The sequence below is a fragment of the Pelodiscus sinensis genome, chromosome 2 (genome assembly GCF_049634645.1).
Source record: "Pelodiscus sinensis isolate JC-2024 chromosome 2, ASM4963464v1, whole genome shotgun sequence".
NCBI classification, from domain to species: domain Eukaryota; kingdom Metazoa; phylum Chordata; order Testudines; family Trionychidae; genus Pelodiscus; species Pelodiscus sinensis.
Genome location: NC_134712.1, coordinates 111,181,004 through 111,195,331, shown reverse-complemented (window position 1 = coordinate 111,195,331; position 14,328 = coordinate 111,181,004). Strand labels below are relative to the sequence as shown.

Genomic DNA, 14,328 nt, shown 5'->3' with positions numbered 1-14,328 from the left:
GGGGAGGGGGGAATTCCCTAACATAGATTTCCCTAACATATGAGTGTTGTACTGAGCTCCAAGTGTGAGGTGAGGTGGAATGGTCCTCAGTGCACCCAGGATTGTGAGTCACCTTGTTATCCCCCTGCCTCTACCATGATAGAGACTTGTTTTTGTTTAACTGGGTATCAGCTCCCTGAAACCACAGCCTGTGATCCAGCCCTTCCTTTGCCTTGCAGGTTAACAACAACACATACACCCCAGTCCCTGAGCCCCTCTGAAGAATTCCTCTGTATTGTCCATTTCCTCATTCACTGAACATTCACAGAAATACCAGGTCTACTGTACCTAAATGGAACAATGCCCAAAGCAGCTCACCTGAATGTACTCAAGATCTCCATCTTGTTTAATATCACAGAACTGAGCTATATTTATAGTGAAAACTATAGCAAATGTATTATCAAAGATTCAAGAGATAATGATTAAGGAAAATGAAAATAGAGTTACAAATAAAACAAAAGGATAATATGTTTTCTCAAGATTAACTACTAGTTCAACCTCCTATCTAATTAAGTTTCTCTTGTCCAAAGCCTTTTTGCAGTGTCTTCAGCCATGCAGTCTTTCACATTTCAGCCCTCGTGGATATGGAGTAAAAAGCTTGAAACCATGACCCTTTAGAGGTTGACCAGAGCCACAAGACAAATAGCCTCCATCCCCAACACACATTTATTATTTTCTAAAATCTTGTCATTTTAAAGCCAATCATTAGTTTTTGAGAAACAACCTGTGAGATTTTAATTCTTGGATGTGGCAACACTGGCGTTTGTCTTTTGTGAAGTCAATTGCAGATCAGGACCTGGATCATCCCCTTTGTAAATGATTTCCAGCAGTTCTGACTCATGGAGTTTCCAGTACATTTGTTCTACCAGGAGCAGGTTGGCAGCAATTGTGGCCTCCACATAGTTTGATCTATAGAAATTTATGAAGTCCCTAAGCTTCCTCATATCCTCCAGCCCCTGATGATACTCTGCCAGCATATCTCTTGTAAAAGCCACTTCCCCATGAACTCCACAGTAATAAACCCTAGTGGTTGAGAATGACATTGCAATGAGGCACAAAGGGAACATATGGGGCCCAGATCCTCAGCTCATATAAAATAGCATACCTCCACTGACTTCAACTAAGTTACAACAATTTATGCATGTTGAGACTCGGACCCTAGTCTCTAGACTGTACTGGATAATGCTACCTTAGTAAAAATAAGAATGATGGTGGGTTATAGAAAAAAAGAGTTCATCAAACTGCTCTGTGTAGGAATAGAAGATTTATAGATGAAATGGACTGAACTGAAAAGATTTTTGAAGGCATGTTCATTGAAGAAACAGAGAAAAACCTAAAAAAAATACAGAATATGACACAAGGATTCCAGGCCTTTGTTGTCTGAGAAATTTGTTGTGATATGTGTGTCCTGGCTGGGGCTTTTCTTTTAAAAAATGTATAGAATTAAAATAAGTTTTTAATATATATGTGTGTGTGTACTTTTTATTATTTTAGCAATATGCCGTCAACTACCTCTCTAAGCATTAAGCAGTTGATTTATTTAATAAAACTGAAGACTGAGCATCACTGAAAACACCGGTTCCAATGGAATACTCTCATGCTGTGATTGGTGAAGAGCTAAGTAATTTGCTTTTAATGCTAGCCCGTATCACTTAGCACTATATTTAACAAAATGATGAAAATCACTCATTTTTCATCCACTTTCTTAACTGGCTCTCAGTGTAATGAATCTTCTTTAGCATGAGCCTTTCACTAGATATATTAAAATTGTCCACATTCTCTGAACTACAAACATTTTAATTTTTAATTCATATTTATGTCTTTATTCTTTAACAGAAGAGAACTACAGATGGGGGAGCAAAATCGGTACCTAGGGAAACTACATCTCTGAAAGGATTCTTTATTTACACTTTTCAGTAATGACTACATAGCTACACAGGAAATAATTGTTGTAAAGGAACACTATACAAACAGGTAATTATTATCTTTCATTAAGTGATAGTGAGTTGTCCTAAGGCACCATAGAGATTAACAAAAATATATAGTATCAGAGCTTTTGTGGGTAAAAAACATTTCCTCAAATGAGTGCTCTAAGGTGCCACGGCTACTTGTTTTTAAGTTACAGACTAACACTGCTAGTTTTCTAAGTAATAGTGGGCTATGTCTGCACTGCAATTATTTTTTGGAAAAAGGTATGCAAATTGCAAACCAATTTGCATAACTTTTTCTGATTCTTTTTTCGGAAGAGGCTTTTCCGATATTTGGCCCATCTACATGGGGCCAAATGTGGGGAAAACCTCCTCTTTCAGAAGAGCCCTTATTCCTCATAAAATGTGAAACATGGGGGCTTCCAAAAGAGCGCACCCGTTTTTTCAGAAATTGATCCAAAAAAGCAGAAGTGTTCCCTGGATGTAGCAAATTTTTTCCATGTGCTGGGGTATCCCAGGAAAACTCTGTAGTGTAGACATAGCCGTGGTGATGTTGCTGACAACAGCAAAGAATATTCAATTTATAGTCCATATTCACTCTAGGTTTACCAACTGAACTCAATGTGCTCCTACAAAATTAAAATTAAAGTAAGATCTGATGCAAAATTTGAAGTCATATCAAAATTATTTTCAACAGATATATGACTGACTAAAATGGAATGGCACCAACATAAAATTGAGGTAATACAGATCCTGCATTTTTAAATTAAGTATTCAGAACCAGATCTTCAGCTGGTATAAATGGATATGTGTCAGTGAGAGCTTCTAGGAGCCAACCTATCTCCATACATAAAACCATTCCTGCTACCTGATAAAAGTAATATTTCCACTGTACTTAAATTGAAGTTGTGCAGGTCACAGTCTGGCACATTAAAATCTGCTGTGTTGATATACCTGTACAAGCCATGAATTGATATTGGTACATTAGGCACAAGAAATGTTGCTCAGCTCAAATTTAAGAATTCCACTGAAAAATCCGAGGACTTTCCTTTGATTTTCTCCAAAGAAATAGCACCCACAGGAAGCCTTTCCCACTTCAAAACTCTCAACCATAAATTAAAGACTAAGTGAAAATTAAAGATTCAATTTCATTTCGATGGTCACTGAAAGATGCTGTTCAAGTGTTTTTTAAAACTATAAAATCCAAAACAAAGGACAACACTATTTATAGTTGTACCAGAGATTTATTTTTCTTCTTTGATCTTCTACTGGACTTTTAAAAAATCCAGTTAATAAAGAAAGAAAACCTTCACAATATTTTGCCACCCCAGAAGACAATTCACCAGTGGTACTGACGTTGACATTGACGTCCACCTTAAGTAATTTAATAATTTCCAGATATTTGAGAACCAAAGCTCTATATATCAAAATTAATCAAACAGTATAAGATGTTCAGAAAAATCCAACAAAAGGTCAAGGCATCTGAAGCAGTTTTACTGCACCAGTGTATACACCGCAACATCAGCAAACCCTAATCATAAAAGAAGAGCAAAGCTTCCATTCATATTAAAATAAAAATAAAAATATGAAAACTGTTTTCCATGAATAGTAGAAAATACTGAATCAAAAACTTTCCTTTACTACAGACATGTTGTACCTCAACAGGGCACAAAGAGACAGTAAAGTAGCTTTGATCAGGAGACTGGGCAAAGGATTGGGAGTCAGCAGATTTAAGCTCTATTTCCACTTCTTTCATGGACCTACAGTATAATCTGGGGTATGTCACTTAACTTCTATATGCCTCTCTTTTTGCTTTGTTGTCTAATTTTAGTGTAATCTTTCTGGGGTAGGGACTTTCTGCTTATGTGTTTGTACAGTGCCCAGCACAATGGACCCCTTCTTTAGTTAGAGTATCTAGGGATACTGCAATAAATAATAACAACAACAATAATAATGCCTACAGCTAGTAACTCCATCCCTGGGTAGCAGAAATGCTGGGGTTCCCAGTGAAGTGGTCATGAGTAGGAAAATGGCCTCTTTGGGGCTTCATGGACTGTGAGGTGGCTTGGAGGCTGGACACAACATTAAGGGTGATTACAGTGGTATGAAGATATTTTTGCCCTGCTTTGAATCTTACATCTTACAACCATGACATTGTAGTGCTTTGAAAAATGACTGTCAAATACAGTAGTATGTTATTCATGAAGACTGAAATGCAAATCAATAACCCCCCCCCCACACCTTTACAACGAAACAGATACAAATAAAGCCCATGAAGTTGGAGATCCCAGTAGGAATAGCCTGATATTTTGTGAGGAACTCAAATGCAGAATTTGTATTTGCAGTTTATATATGGGATCTGATGTGCCACCAGTCATTGAAAACAACTGGAGGTTTCTGCACACAGTGTTTGCTGTACTAAGCAACTACAGGTCTATGCACATGGAGCTGTGAACAGAAGTGGATGTCTTATTGGATAAGGATGCAGATTATGAAGATGACGCAGGATGCAAAAAGTGCAATGAACTGAGCATTCTTCCTGGTGACTTAGTTCTTGCAGGAGACAAAAGGAGCCCCTAAAGTTAAAAAGAGACATATAAAATAATCAGACGATTGACACCATACCATCTGCTGTGTTTTTTTTCCTCATCAGCAAGAAGTCTGAGCAACTGGCTATGTATCAATCTCCATTATTTTCACTAAAAATTCTCTGTTCATTTTTGTTTGCTCATCTGAATTGAAATATTGAACCTTTAAAGATTCAACCATCATTATCTGCATGACACTTCTATCCAAACTTGGGCACTGACAGCATTTCTGTATATGTGGAGAAGCACTGAAATCCATGGGGAATTAGCAGAAGTGTAGTTTGCTTCTGGATTCTGATGTAGGACTGAGGCTTTGTATACGGGGATAAAATAAATATATAGTTCATATTAATGACTAGGTTTAATTAAGTCATTATGATAATTATGTATCATTTAATACTTTGCTACTACTTTGTCATGGGCTGCTACTACAGTTATTAGTGGAGAGACATATACTGTCACCAATCCAAGCAAAGATTTACACATGAATTTAACATTACACTTATTAAGTAGTTCAGTGTATTTCAGTGTATACAGTTAAATGCAGCAGAATTCCTTGTAAGACTGGAGCCATAGTATATATATTCATGGGTAAACACACAAACACACACACACTGTTTACCTAATTATAAATCAAGCAGCTGATTTATGTCTGCAGCACATTTTAAATGTTGACTTTTGTTCTAGATCTACTTTTCTCAATTGTATTACTGCTGTACCAGATTCCCGTGTGGAAAATGTTATGATCTTTGATGTTCCCTAGTGAAAGAATGACAGCTGTTCTCTCTTCATGATGTACCCTTGTGACAGACTAAAAACGTCATACTGAGATAAACAGCAACTCGCTACTTAAGTGCAGTCAAAAATGATAGGGGGCCTATTTTTTTCGAGGCGAAAGTGTACTTAGAGAAAATGCCAGCATGCATATATAAAGCAGCATGAGCTATAAAAGAGTACGGATAATTTCAAAGTCAGTCGGGGTGCATCTACACTGCACTGTGGGTCAAAATAAGATGCAAATTGTGTATCTCATTTTGATGTTACTTCAGAATAGCTTATTTCGAAATTTGGAGCTGTCTTCACAGTACTTATTTTGAAATAAACCGCTATTCTGAAACATTCCTTACTCTTCATGGAATGAGTTTTACAGAGACATCGGAATAGCTAGCCCGATATATTTTGACATAACGGGCACACTCAAAAGAGGCAGAGTCATTGAAAATAATACCTTTCCACCTGGCTGTATTCTTTTTTCTTTCCCTCCTCTTGATAACCGAAGAGGTTTCCAGCACATTGTCCATTTCGCTTACATGTTCTTGAATGGTTGTGCTCACTTCATCATATAAAAGACTTACTCCACTAATATCACCAAATGCCTGAAAAAACAGAAAGTATAAAACCCAGACACATTACAATGGCCCAGTTCAGTTAAATATGAAGTTAGAAGACACAGACATGAGTTTGCTTTCATTTCTCTTCCTCCTTGCCTTTTTAAAATATTATAGCTTGAAAGTCTCTTTGTGTGTGAAATTTGGTACTGTCATACTAATAACCCAGCTCAGCAGCAACTTACAATTTGGGTTTCATGGTTCAGTTCCACTCCGAGACTTTATAACAATTTTTATAACAGTACTGCCAAAACACTATAGAGTAAGAGTTCTCGTACATATATTCACTCATACAGATAACAGTGGCAAAATTAGCAATTTAAACACATGTGAAATGTGAATTCGCCTAATTTTGCTCAGAATCTAGAATGCTCAGATAAAACAATAGAATGGAAATTATTGTTATTGTTGTATCCTTTTATAATTGCATCTTATATTATTCTTGATATATGGAAAAAAATTAACTGAATTCGGAAGTGTCCCTTAAATTAAAAAAATCAGGGCCACTTGACGGATTATTATAAGACTGGTAATAGGATACAACACTTCCAGGTCACTGATTCAAATCTAACCCAACTCAGCAACTGCTACCACATAATAGGTCAACTTGTATAATTTATATAGGTACCCAGACCCTGATGTTGTTCATTTTTGTGAGCATTCATATGAAATAAATTTTGCTCATTTCTATGTTAGCAGAAAGCAAATTTCAGACTCATACTTCAGGCAGAAACAGTTTATGAAGATGTGAGGTCATTCAATCCTGGAACAGTTCCTGCAAGATGCATCTTCATCCCTCAAAAGCTGGGTTCAAAATGAATACAAATGTTTGCAATAATTTCTCCAATTATTTACCCCACAGTCAAAATATCTGCTGCACACACTAATGCACTGCAGTAGGAACACAGATCTATTAGATCTGATTGTAGGCTGAGCAACACTCTAGTGTCCCAGGCTATGTCTACACTATGGGAAAAAGGTATGCTTTTCCCATTTACACTGGGCCAAATTTCAGAAAAAAAAAATCCTCTTTCAGAGGAGCTCTTCTTCCTTGTGCGAGGAGGAAGACAGGGCTTCCAAAAGAGCACGTCTGCTCTTCTGCAAAAAAAAAAAAGCGGAAGAGCAGAAGTGTTCCCTGGATGTGGCAGAGTCTAGACATAGCCCCAGTATAGAAAACATAGGCACCAACTCCATGGATGTTCCAAGCAGGGCACATCTTGAACATCCCACAAGGCCTAGAGGAAGTTGGAGCATGTGATGGAGAAAAACAGTTTTAAATTATTAATAACTCTTTAAAAGATTGTGATTTATGCATGGAAAATTGCAATTAAAAATTGGCAACATTTATCAAATGCTAAACATGACCATTGTCTTCTATAGCATTGTTTATCCATAAATCTGAAAATGCTTCACCAAGGAGGTAAGAATTATTATCCCCATTTTCCATATATGAACACCAAAACTAAGCCAAAGTTCGTACAGATAGGTACGTGTCAAAGCTGCAACTAGAACACAGGTTGACTCAGTTATAGCCCATACTTTCTTTTCTACTACATCAGCTTAGTGGTGGAATAAGTAAGTTCCTCTGGTAATAAATCAACATCTTTTAAATGCACGTCATAAATCTTAGGGTATGTCTACAAAGCAAGGCTAAAATTGAATTAAGCTATGCAACTTCATCTATGTCAATTGCATAACTTAAGTCAAAATAGCTTAATTCGGCTTTTGATGCTGTCTACACAACAGGAAGTTGAAGGAAGAACACTCTTCCTTCGTCTTTCATTACTCCTCGTGAAATGAGTGTTACCATGAGTAAGAGTAAGAAGTCTTCCAACTCAACATTATTTTGAAATAAAGGCTTATGGTGTAGATGCACACTATGTTATTTTGTAATAACACTAGTTATTCCAAAATAGTGCTGCTGTGTAAATGTACCCTCAGTTTCTTATGGTTTTGAGTTGCTGCAGTCAACTAGCCAATATTTGTTAAGGAAGGGAGTAAATAAAATGCTGACAATAGGTTTTCCCACATTCTTATCTATTATAGGTATTTATAAAGTTCTCATTAAATGAGCACATTACAATTTTTAGTGTAGTTATGATCACAACACCCTTGTAAAATGCAACAGTACTATTATCCTTATTTCATTTAACTTGCAATATAAGAACTAGGCATAATTATTTATTTCAGGTGGGACACTGAGGCACACAAAGACTAAAGGCCAGATCCCCATAGTGTTGCCAACTTTGGTTGGATGAATTCCATTAGGTTTCATCAGATGACATTATGTTTAGTTAAAAATCAACCTTTAATTCCTGGAGACTCCAGGACAATCCTGGAGTGTTGGCAACCTGATCCTCAGACAATTTAGGAGCTTAAATACCTTTGAAGATCTGAGCTCAAGAATTTTCACAAGATCAGACAAGACAATTGAAGAAGGAAAAACAAATTGATTCCAAGGCTCCAGAAACCAATTTCATTTTGTAAAATAGCAAAATTTCCCACCAACTCCTGTATGATAATTTATAGAAACATTTCTGTCTTCACAGACCCTGTTCCTAATTCTCTAGTGCAGAATACTCTTTAAAGGTTTTTATTTCCAAGGACACAAGCAAATGAGTGGAAACAGGAAATATTTGGAAGTCACTGGAAAAGCCTTTTTTTTTTCTAAGTGGAAACCTGGTCACCCTTTGCTCTTGGTGAAACCCTGTGCTCACTTCAGTATGATAAATAGGTTATTGTTCCATAGCTCAGTTATAAACTAGCTTGTCCAAGAAAAGGGAAACTGCTATATCACACTTTAGACGTCCCATGTCTACAAATTCAAAATTGCAGCTTGTATACATAGTTCAATTTTTTGATTTGATTAGATGTTGGCAAAGTTGTAATATTAAATTAATTACAGACCAAGCTGTTGTTTCTGAAAGTGGCTTAATGTCTGTAAACTTATAATTAATCAACCATGTACTAAAGTTCACTTTACAGTTACTACTGTGTAATTATAAATTGAGGGAAAAAATGTAATTGATGGATTTTATCAATTTGTGTAGCTGCAAGGTACTTTTTCAAAGGTTATTTTTTATTTAGGTAAAATTAGCTGATACAGTTTGGCAATTATCCTTTGCACAGATACTGCTGATTTAAGCAAAATATGTGATAAATGAATAAAGATTATAAACATTGACAAGTTCTAAATGCATGTTAAAGCAGTAGGCTACCCTGAGCATATAGCACAGTCAGTCACAAAATACTCATTCAGATCAAATTTGTATGTTCAAAATGTGTTGGAAGAAGGAGAGAACCTGAGAAAAATGGCAGTGCACTTTTAAAATGCATCTTTATTGTGAGTAATAATGCTTTTTTATAAAGTAGAACTGTGCATCTATCACAACATTATCCCCATGAGTTTTTGTTTCCATTAGATGAATTCACATTGGCAGAGGTTGCATCCATGTTGCATTTCCTGTCCATGAAGATTCAAATGATAGAGTTTTAACTCCCCAGCACTCAGTGGAAAATAAATTCAAATTCACGAGTTCAAATGCTCATAGTTCTGTGTATCTCTCCCTTTCCTCTAAGCCTGGACTAAAGAAATTAATACAATTTAAAAATGGGAGTGGGGATGCCATTTACATTGCTAGGATGTCATGCTGTGTTGAGCACATATTCCTCTGATTTGCTAGTTACTTTACAGCACTCACATCATGCCATGAGTCCATGGTGGAAATATCTCATCAGCTTTCTGCTGATTCTTTAGAACCACAGAGTTTGGCTCCAAACAAACAAGAAATGCTGTTTCCCAATAGACATCTTCTATATTCACTGGCTCTGTGGATTCTCCTCAACAGGGACACTACCTTGGTTTAGAGAAGTTTTGACAGTGAAAGCTGTACAGGAGGAGAATGATCATGTTTAGCAGCCCTGCTCCCTGCAGGCCAAATGCATTTCCATGTCGACTTTCTTATGAGCATTGATAATTTCTCAATATGTAGTTATGACTCAAAGGTATAATTCAGTCTTGTATGATTTATCCTAAGTAAAATATTTTTTTAAACAGGTAACTCTTTTCACAAATTAACACAAGACATTAGTACTACTTGTAATGCTTATAGAAGAAAAGGAGTAATGAAAGATGATGAAATTCTTTAAAAAAAACCTTTCATTTTTATTCTGCATGCATCATGTCATTCTTTACTCTGATACCGATTGTGAATTGAGTGTTCTTTAATCATTAACACTATATAGTGCTCTAATCTGAATATGAACAAATATTGTGATGGAATGATGAGCATGCAGTCTGATCATACAAACTTGAATTCAGTGGCAAAATTCCCATTTCTTCTGATGGAGTATATTGGCACAGCTCCATAGAAGCCAATGGACTTGCATCTATGTACAACAGAAGATAATTTGGCTCAATATCACTCTTCAACCCATGAGTTTTATCATGGCCCTTAATCTACAAGTTCAGGTTTAAATAGCTCTCAAGTCACAACTTCTCTTGCTCTATCTGTAGAGTTTATAGGATCACTGAGTTCATAAAACCGTGAATCTGTGAGCCTATATCCTCTACCCCTATTTGGGATGACATAAAGGTTTCCCATCACTCCAATGGCGGCTGCAGTCAGCCCCCCATCGAAGGCACAACATGGGGCTTTTGTCATACGGATAGGATGACCAGATTGCATGTGTGAGAAATTCAGACATGGCATCAGGGCTGGGGCAGGAGGTAGTAGTTGCATTCAAGAATGCCTTTTTTCGAAAGAGCACTTTCGAAAAAAGGAGTTCTTCCTTGTGAAATGAGGAGTACCGCCATCGAAAGAAAAGCCGCATTCTTTCAATTTAATTTTGAAAGAACGTGGCTGTAGTCTAGACGCAGGTGAAGTTTTTTCGAAAAAACCCTACAGTCTAGACACAGCCCAAAAGACAAAGCCCCAAATATCAGTTTGGACCCAAAAATATTGGGCCACATCTGGTTACCCATGTGTAGAAGGCCTCAAAAGGCCTTTTGTATAAGGGTAAATATTTCTCTTAATAAAGCCAGAGATGCAACCTGCCCTCAGAGACATCCCCAATAGAATTAACAGCATTGGTTATTTGCCACAGAAAAAAGAAATTAGCCTACAGTAGGCACAGTAACATTTAATCTATAAAAAGGTTATGTTGCATTAAGAATAAAACATGAGGTTAAAACATGAGGTAATCTGTTTATTTTCCCAGGGAGTATATAAAAGCAACCAACGTGAAGATTATCCTAGGGTTGTTTTTTTATGTCATCATCAGATCCTAATACTGTATACACAAGCTTACAGGCCTCTGCTTTGTAAAAGTATAGTTTGCTCAAACAATTGTAAAATATTCAGTATTCTTAAGATTAAATATCTGAATATTGCTTCTGTAGGAACAGCTGTCAGCTTAAATCTAAAGTCTAGTTTGTTTACTGGCTGTATTTTATATCTGTTAGAAAATGACACCAAATGGCAATAAAATTGTTGTAAGTATTCTACTGGGGAATATAAATGCCCTTTGGTTACAGTGTACATATCTTTATACATCATTCCAGTATATTTTCCCTAGAATTATGTTAAATATGTAAAAAGCCTTTTCTCATAAAGGTAAAAATGCTAGATGTTTCCAAGCTGTAATTTAGCATTAGTGTCAAGATTGCTTCAGAAAATAAGCTACAGTTACTGTTTCATTCTTTTTAAGTGTCACTCAACATACTATATCTGATCTAGTATTCAAAATAAACTTACATGATTTTATTCGCTTTTCCAGAAGTGCAAGAGAGTTTAAACATAATTCATAGCATATGGATGAATGTAAATAGCTTACACTAAGTAATTGGTTAGTTACCTACACTGTCTTATTCTATTATCACTAGGTATATTTCAAATAATGAGGGGAAACATATCTCTTTTATCCAGTATATTTAAATTGGATGAATCCTTGACATTTGTTTAGGTTTATTTGATAGATAAAATCATACTATAAAAAGGTTTTCTACAATGTTAAGGTTTACTAGGCCTATAATAAGAAACTGATTTTTTTTGCTGAGTTAAAGTGACTTATCTTTGCCCTTTTAATAAGAAATCAACTCCAGTCACCAGTAGAAGTCAAGATAAATATCACTGAGATAGTGTTATCACAATGTAGACTGCAAACACTTATCTTCGGCATTAACTTTTTTGTGTGTGGATTTCAAATACATTTTAAATGCTAGAACTCAATAATTTTCCATATATTAAAATAATATAAGATTAATGAATGAGGAAAGGCATGACAATTTTTTTAGGGGTGGGGAGAGGTCATTCCATGGGCAAACAGCATCTTTCTTGAGCTCTGTAAAGGGCAAATACATGATAAAAAAAAGGAAAATGTGGTTTATTGCAAGTGAATTCTCAGTTTTATAATGCTTGTGACAAAAGGATAGAGTTTGCAAGTTTAACCTCTATAATTTGCATGCCACAAATTTTTGAAAGGATTTTTATTTAACATTTGTAAAGGAATTTATTCAAGTCACCTTGCACTGAATTTGCCTTTTAAAACATGTTTGCCTCATGCTTATGAAACTACTTTTCATATCAAACATCAATTTACTGGTCAGAGTAGTAAAGTGTATTTTAATGGGAATAACATATCTAGAACAGTAAGTACCTTAAACAAAGTATTATCTATACAGAGATTTCTTCTGAGTTGATGTAAACTCTGATTCAGCAAAGCACTTAAGCACATGCTTCACTTTAATGGATTTTTTCAATTTTCACTTTAAGTCAATGGGGTTAGGGCCCCGCTTAAAATAAAGAACACATTTAAGTACTTTGCTGAATTAGGGCCATGGGGCCAATGCTGCTCCCACTGGAGTGAATCGGAGCAGGGTAATACTGATAATATAATAAAATCACAAATAGCTAAGAATTTCCTAATAGGTTTATGCAAAACCACCTTATGTAAGCCAAATTATTCCTTAAGATACACAGATGTAACTCCAGCTGAAAAGAATAGGAGCCGAGGATGTGTATTTGAGGGCACCATTTTGCAGAGCAAATTAAATATATTTTCCATGACTGTGCTCACAGTATATTTGATAATGAAGACTAGTGAGCTCGTAAAATTCATGGAAAATAAAACAACTTGAGCATTTTTATTTTGTCAGATTCAGTACTACTGGTTATTACACAAGAGACCTGCAGAATTTCTAAAATACCAGTGAACAAATACTTATAATATTTTCCAGCCCCTCTATCCTACCCTCAACTCCTCCTGCCCCGTCGCAGTGGCTTTAGCAGCAGCATGCAGGCGGTGCTAGGAGGAAAGTGGAGAAGCAGGGATGGGACTTTTAACCAGTTGGGCACGACCCCCCTCCCTCCTCTTCACTGGTGTCTTGCTGACCAGTCATACTTCTCTGCTTTTCCCGTCTTCCCTGACCTTGGCTTTCTTAGTTATAATTTGTTAAGATTTTTATCATGCCTTTGGTATGTTATCTGTAGTACAATGCAATTTCTTGTCCTCAAGGCCATCATGAGGCCCAACTTTGCTTAGAAACCATACTGCTTATGAATATGTATGTAACCTGTAGAATGTGTGTGAGGTGTGAATGAAAAATACCAAACCAAAAGGCAGTTTAGGATCCATGACTTTTTAACACAGACAAAGACCCTGCAAGCAGATAAATTAACTGAGAAGTGGCCAGAAAATCTCCCTCTCCCTCTCTCTCTCTCCTGGACAAAATGTAACATCACAGCAGAAACCTGGGACTGGCCCGGGAGAATAAAAGCCTCTGAAGGGATCTCCCAAGGAACATCATGGTCGAGTCTCCAGGAAGCTGATGCCTGGCCAGCACTCCAGTCACCAGTGAAATCAAAAGTAGTCTACACCGCACTTGTAGCCTGCCTCCAAACTGCCAGCATGAATGTGATGTATGTGTATGAATATTACCTTATTCTTAAATAATCTGTGCCATTAGACAACCCCAAAAGCAATACTGCTCCAGCCCACCCTTTATCCAGGTTTGTTCTTCAGTAGGTCTGAGGAAGAGCAATAGGGGTGTGCTTGGGGGAGGAGATGGAACAAGGCAGGAAGAGGACAGGCAGTGGTGAAGTGGGAATGGGGCCTACAGCTGAGTGGGGATGGGATTTGGAAATCCACAAAAAAATAAATAAATCAAAATGGGGTCCTCAGATTGCTAACATTTGAGAATCGCTGACCTACGTCTACTGGAATATAACCAATGAGGAAATACATCATCACATGGCTGAAAAGAAAAAGCCATATATTACAATGTGACTGAACAAATGCAAGATATTAAATGAGTCATAGCTTGGAATTTTTCTTCAGTTAGAGAAGTGTTGGATTTTTATTGTATGAGCTACTTGCAATATGCAA

At 36.5% G+C, this 14,328-nt stretch overlaps 1 protein-coding gene across 1 annotated transcript in view; it reads right to left on the bottom strand.

Moving 5' to 3' along the window:
* Positions 1–2,517: 2,517 nt before the first annotated feature.
* The window catches only part of LOC102458814 (uncharacterized), a 492,720-nt gene continuing 480,909 nt past the window's right edge, over positions 2,518–14,328 (bottom strand). Inside the window, exons 26-27 of the mRNA XM_075919824.1 lie at positions 5,784–5,931; positions 2,518–4,543 (exon numbers count right to left, since the gene is read on the bottom strand). Of these exons, the coding sequence (XP_075775939.1) occupies positions 4,515–4,543; positions 5,784–5,931 (177 nt within the window). The 3' untranslated portion in view covers positions 2,518–4,514. The remainder of the gene's footprint in view (positions 4,544–5,783; positions 5,932–14,328) is intronic.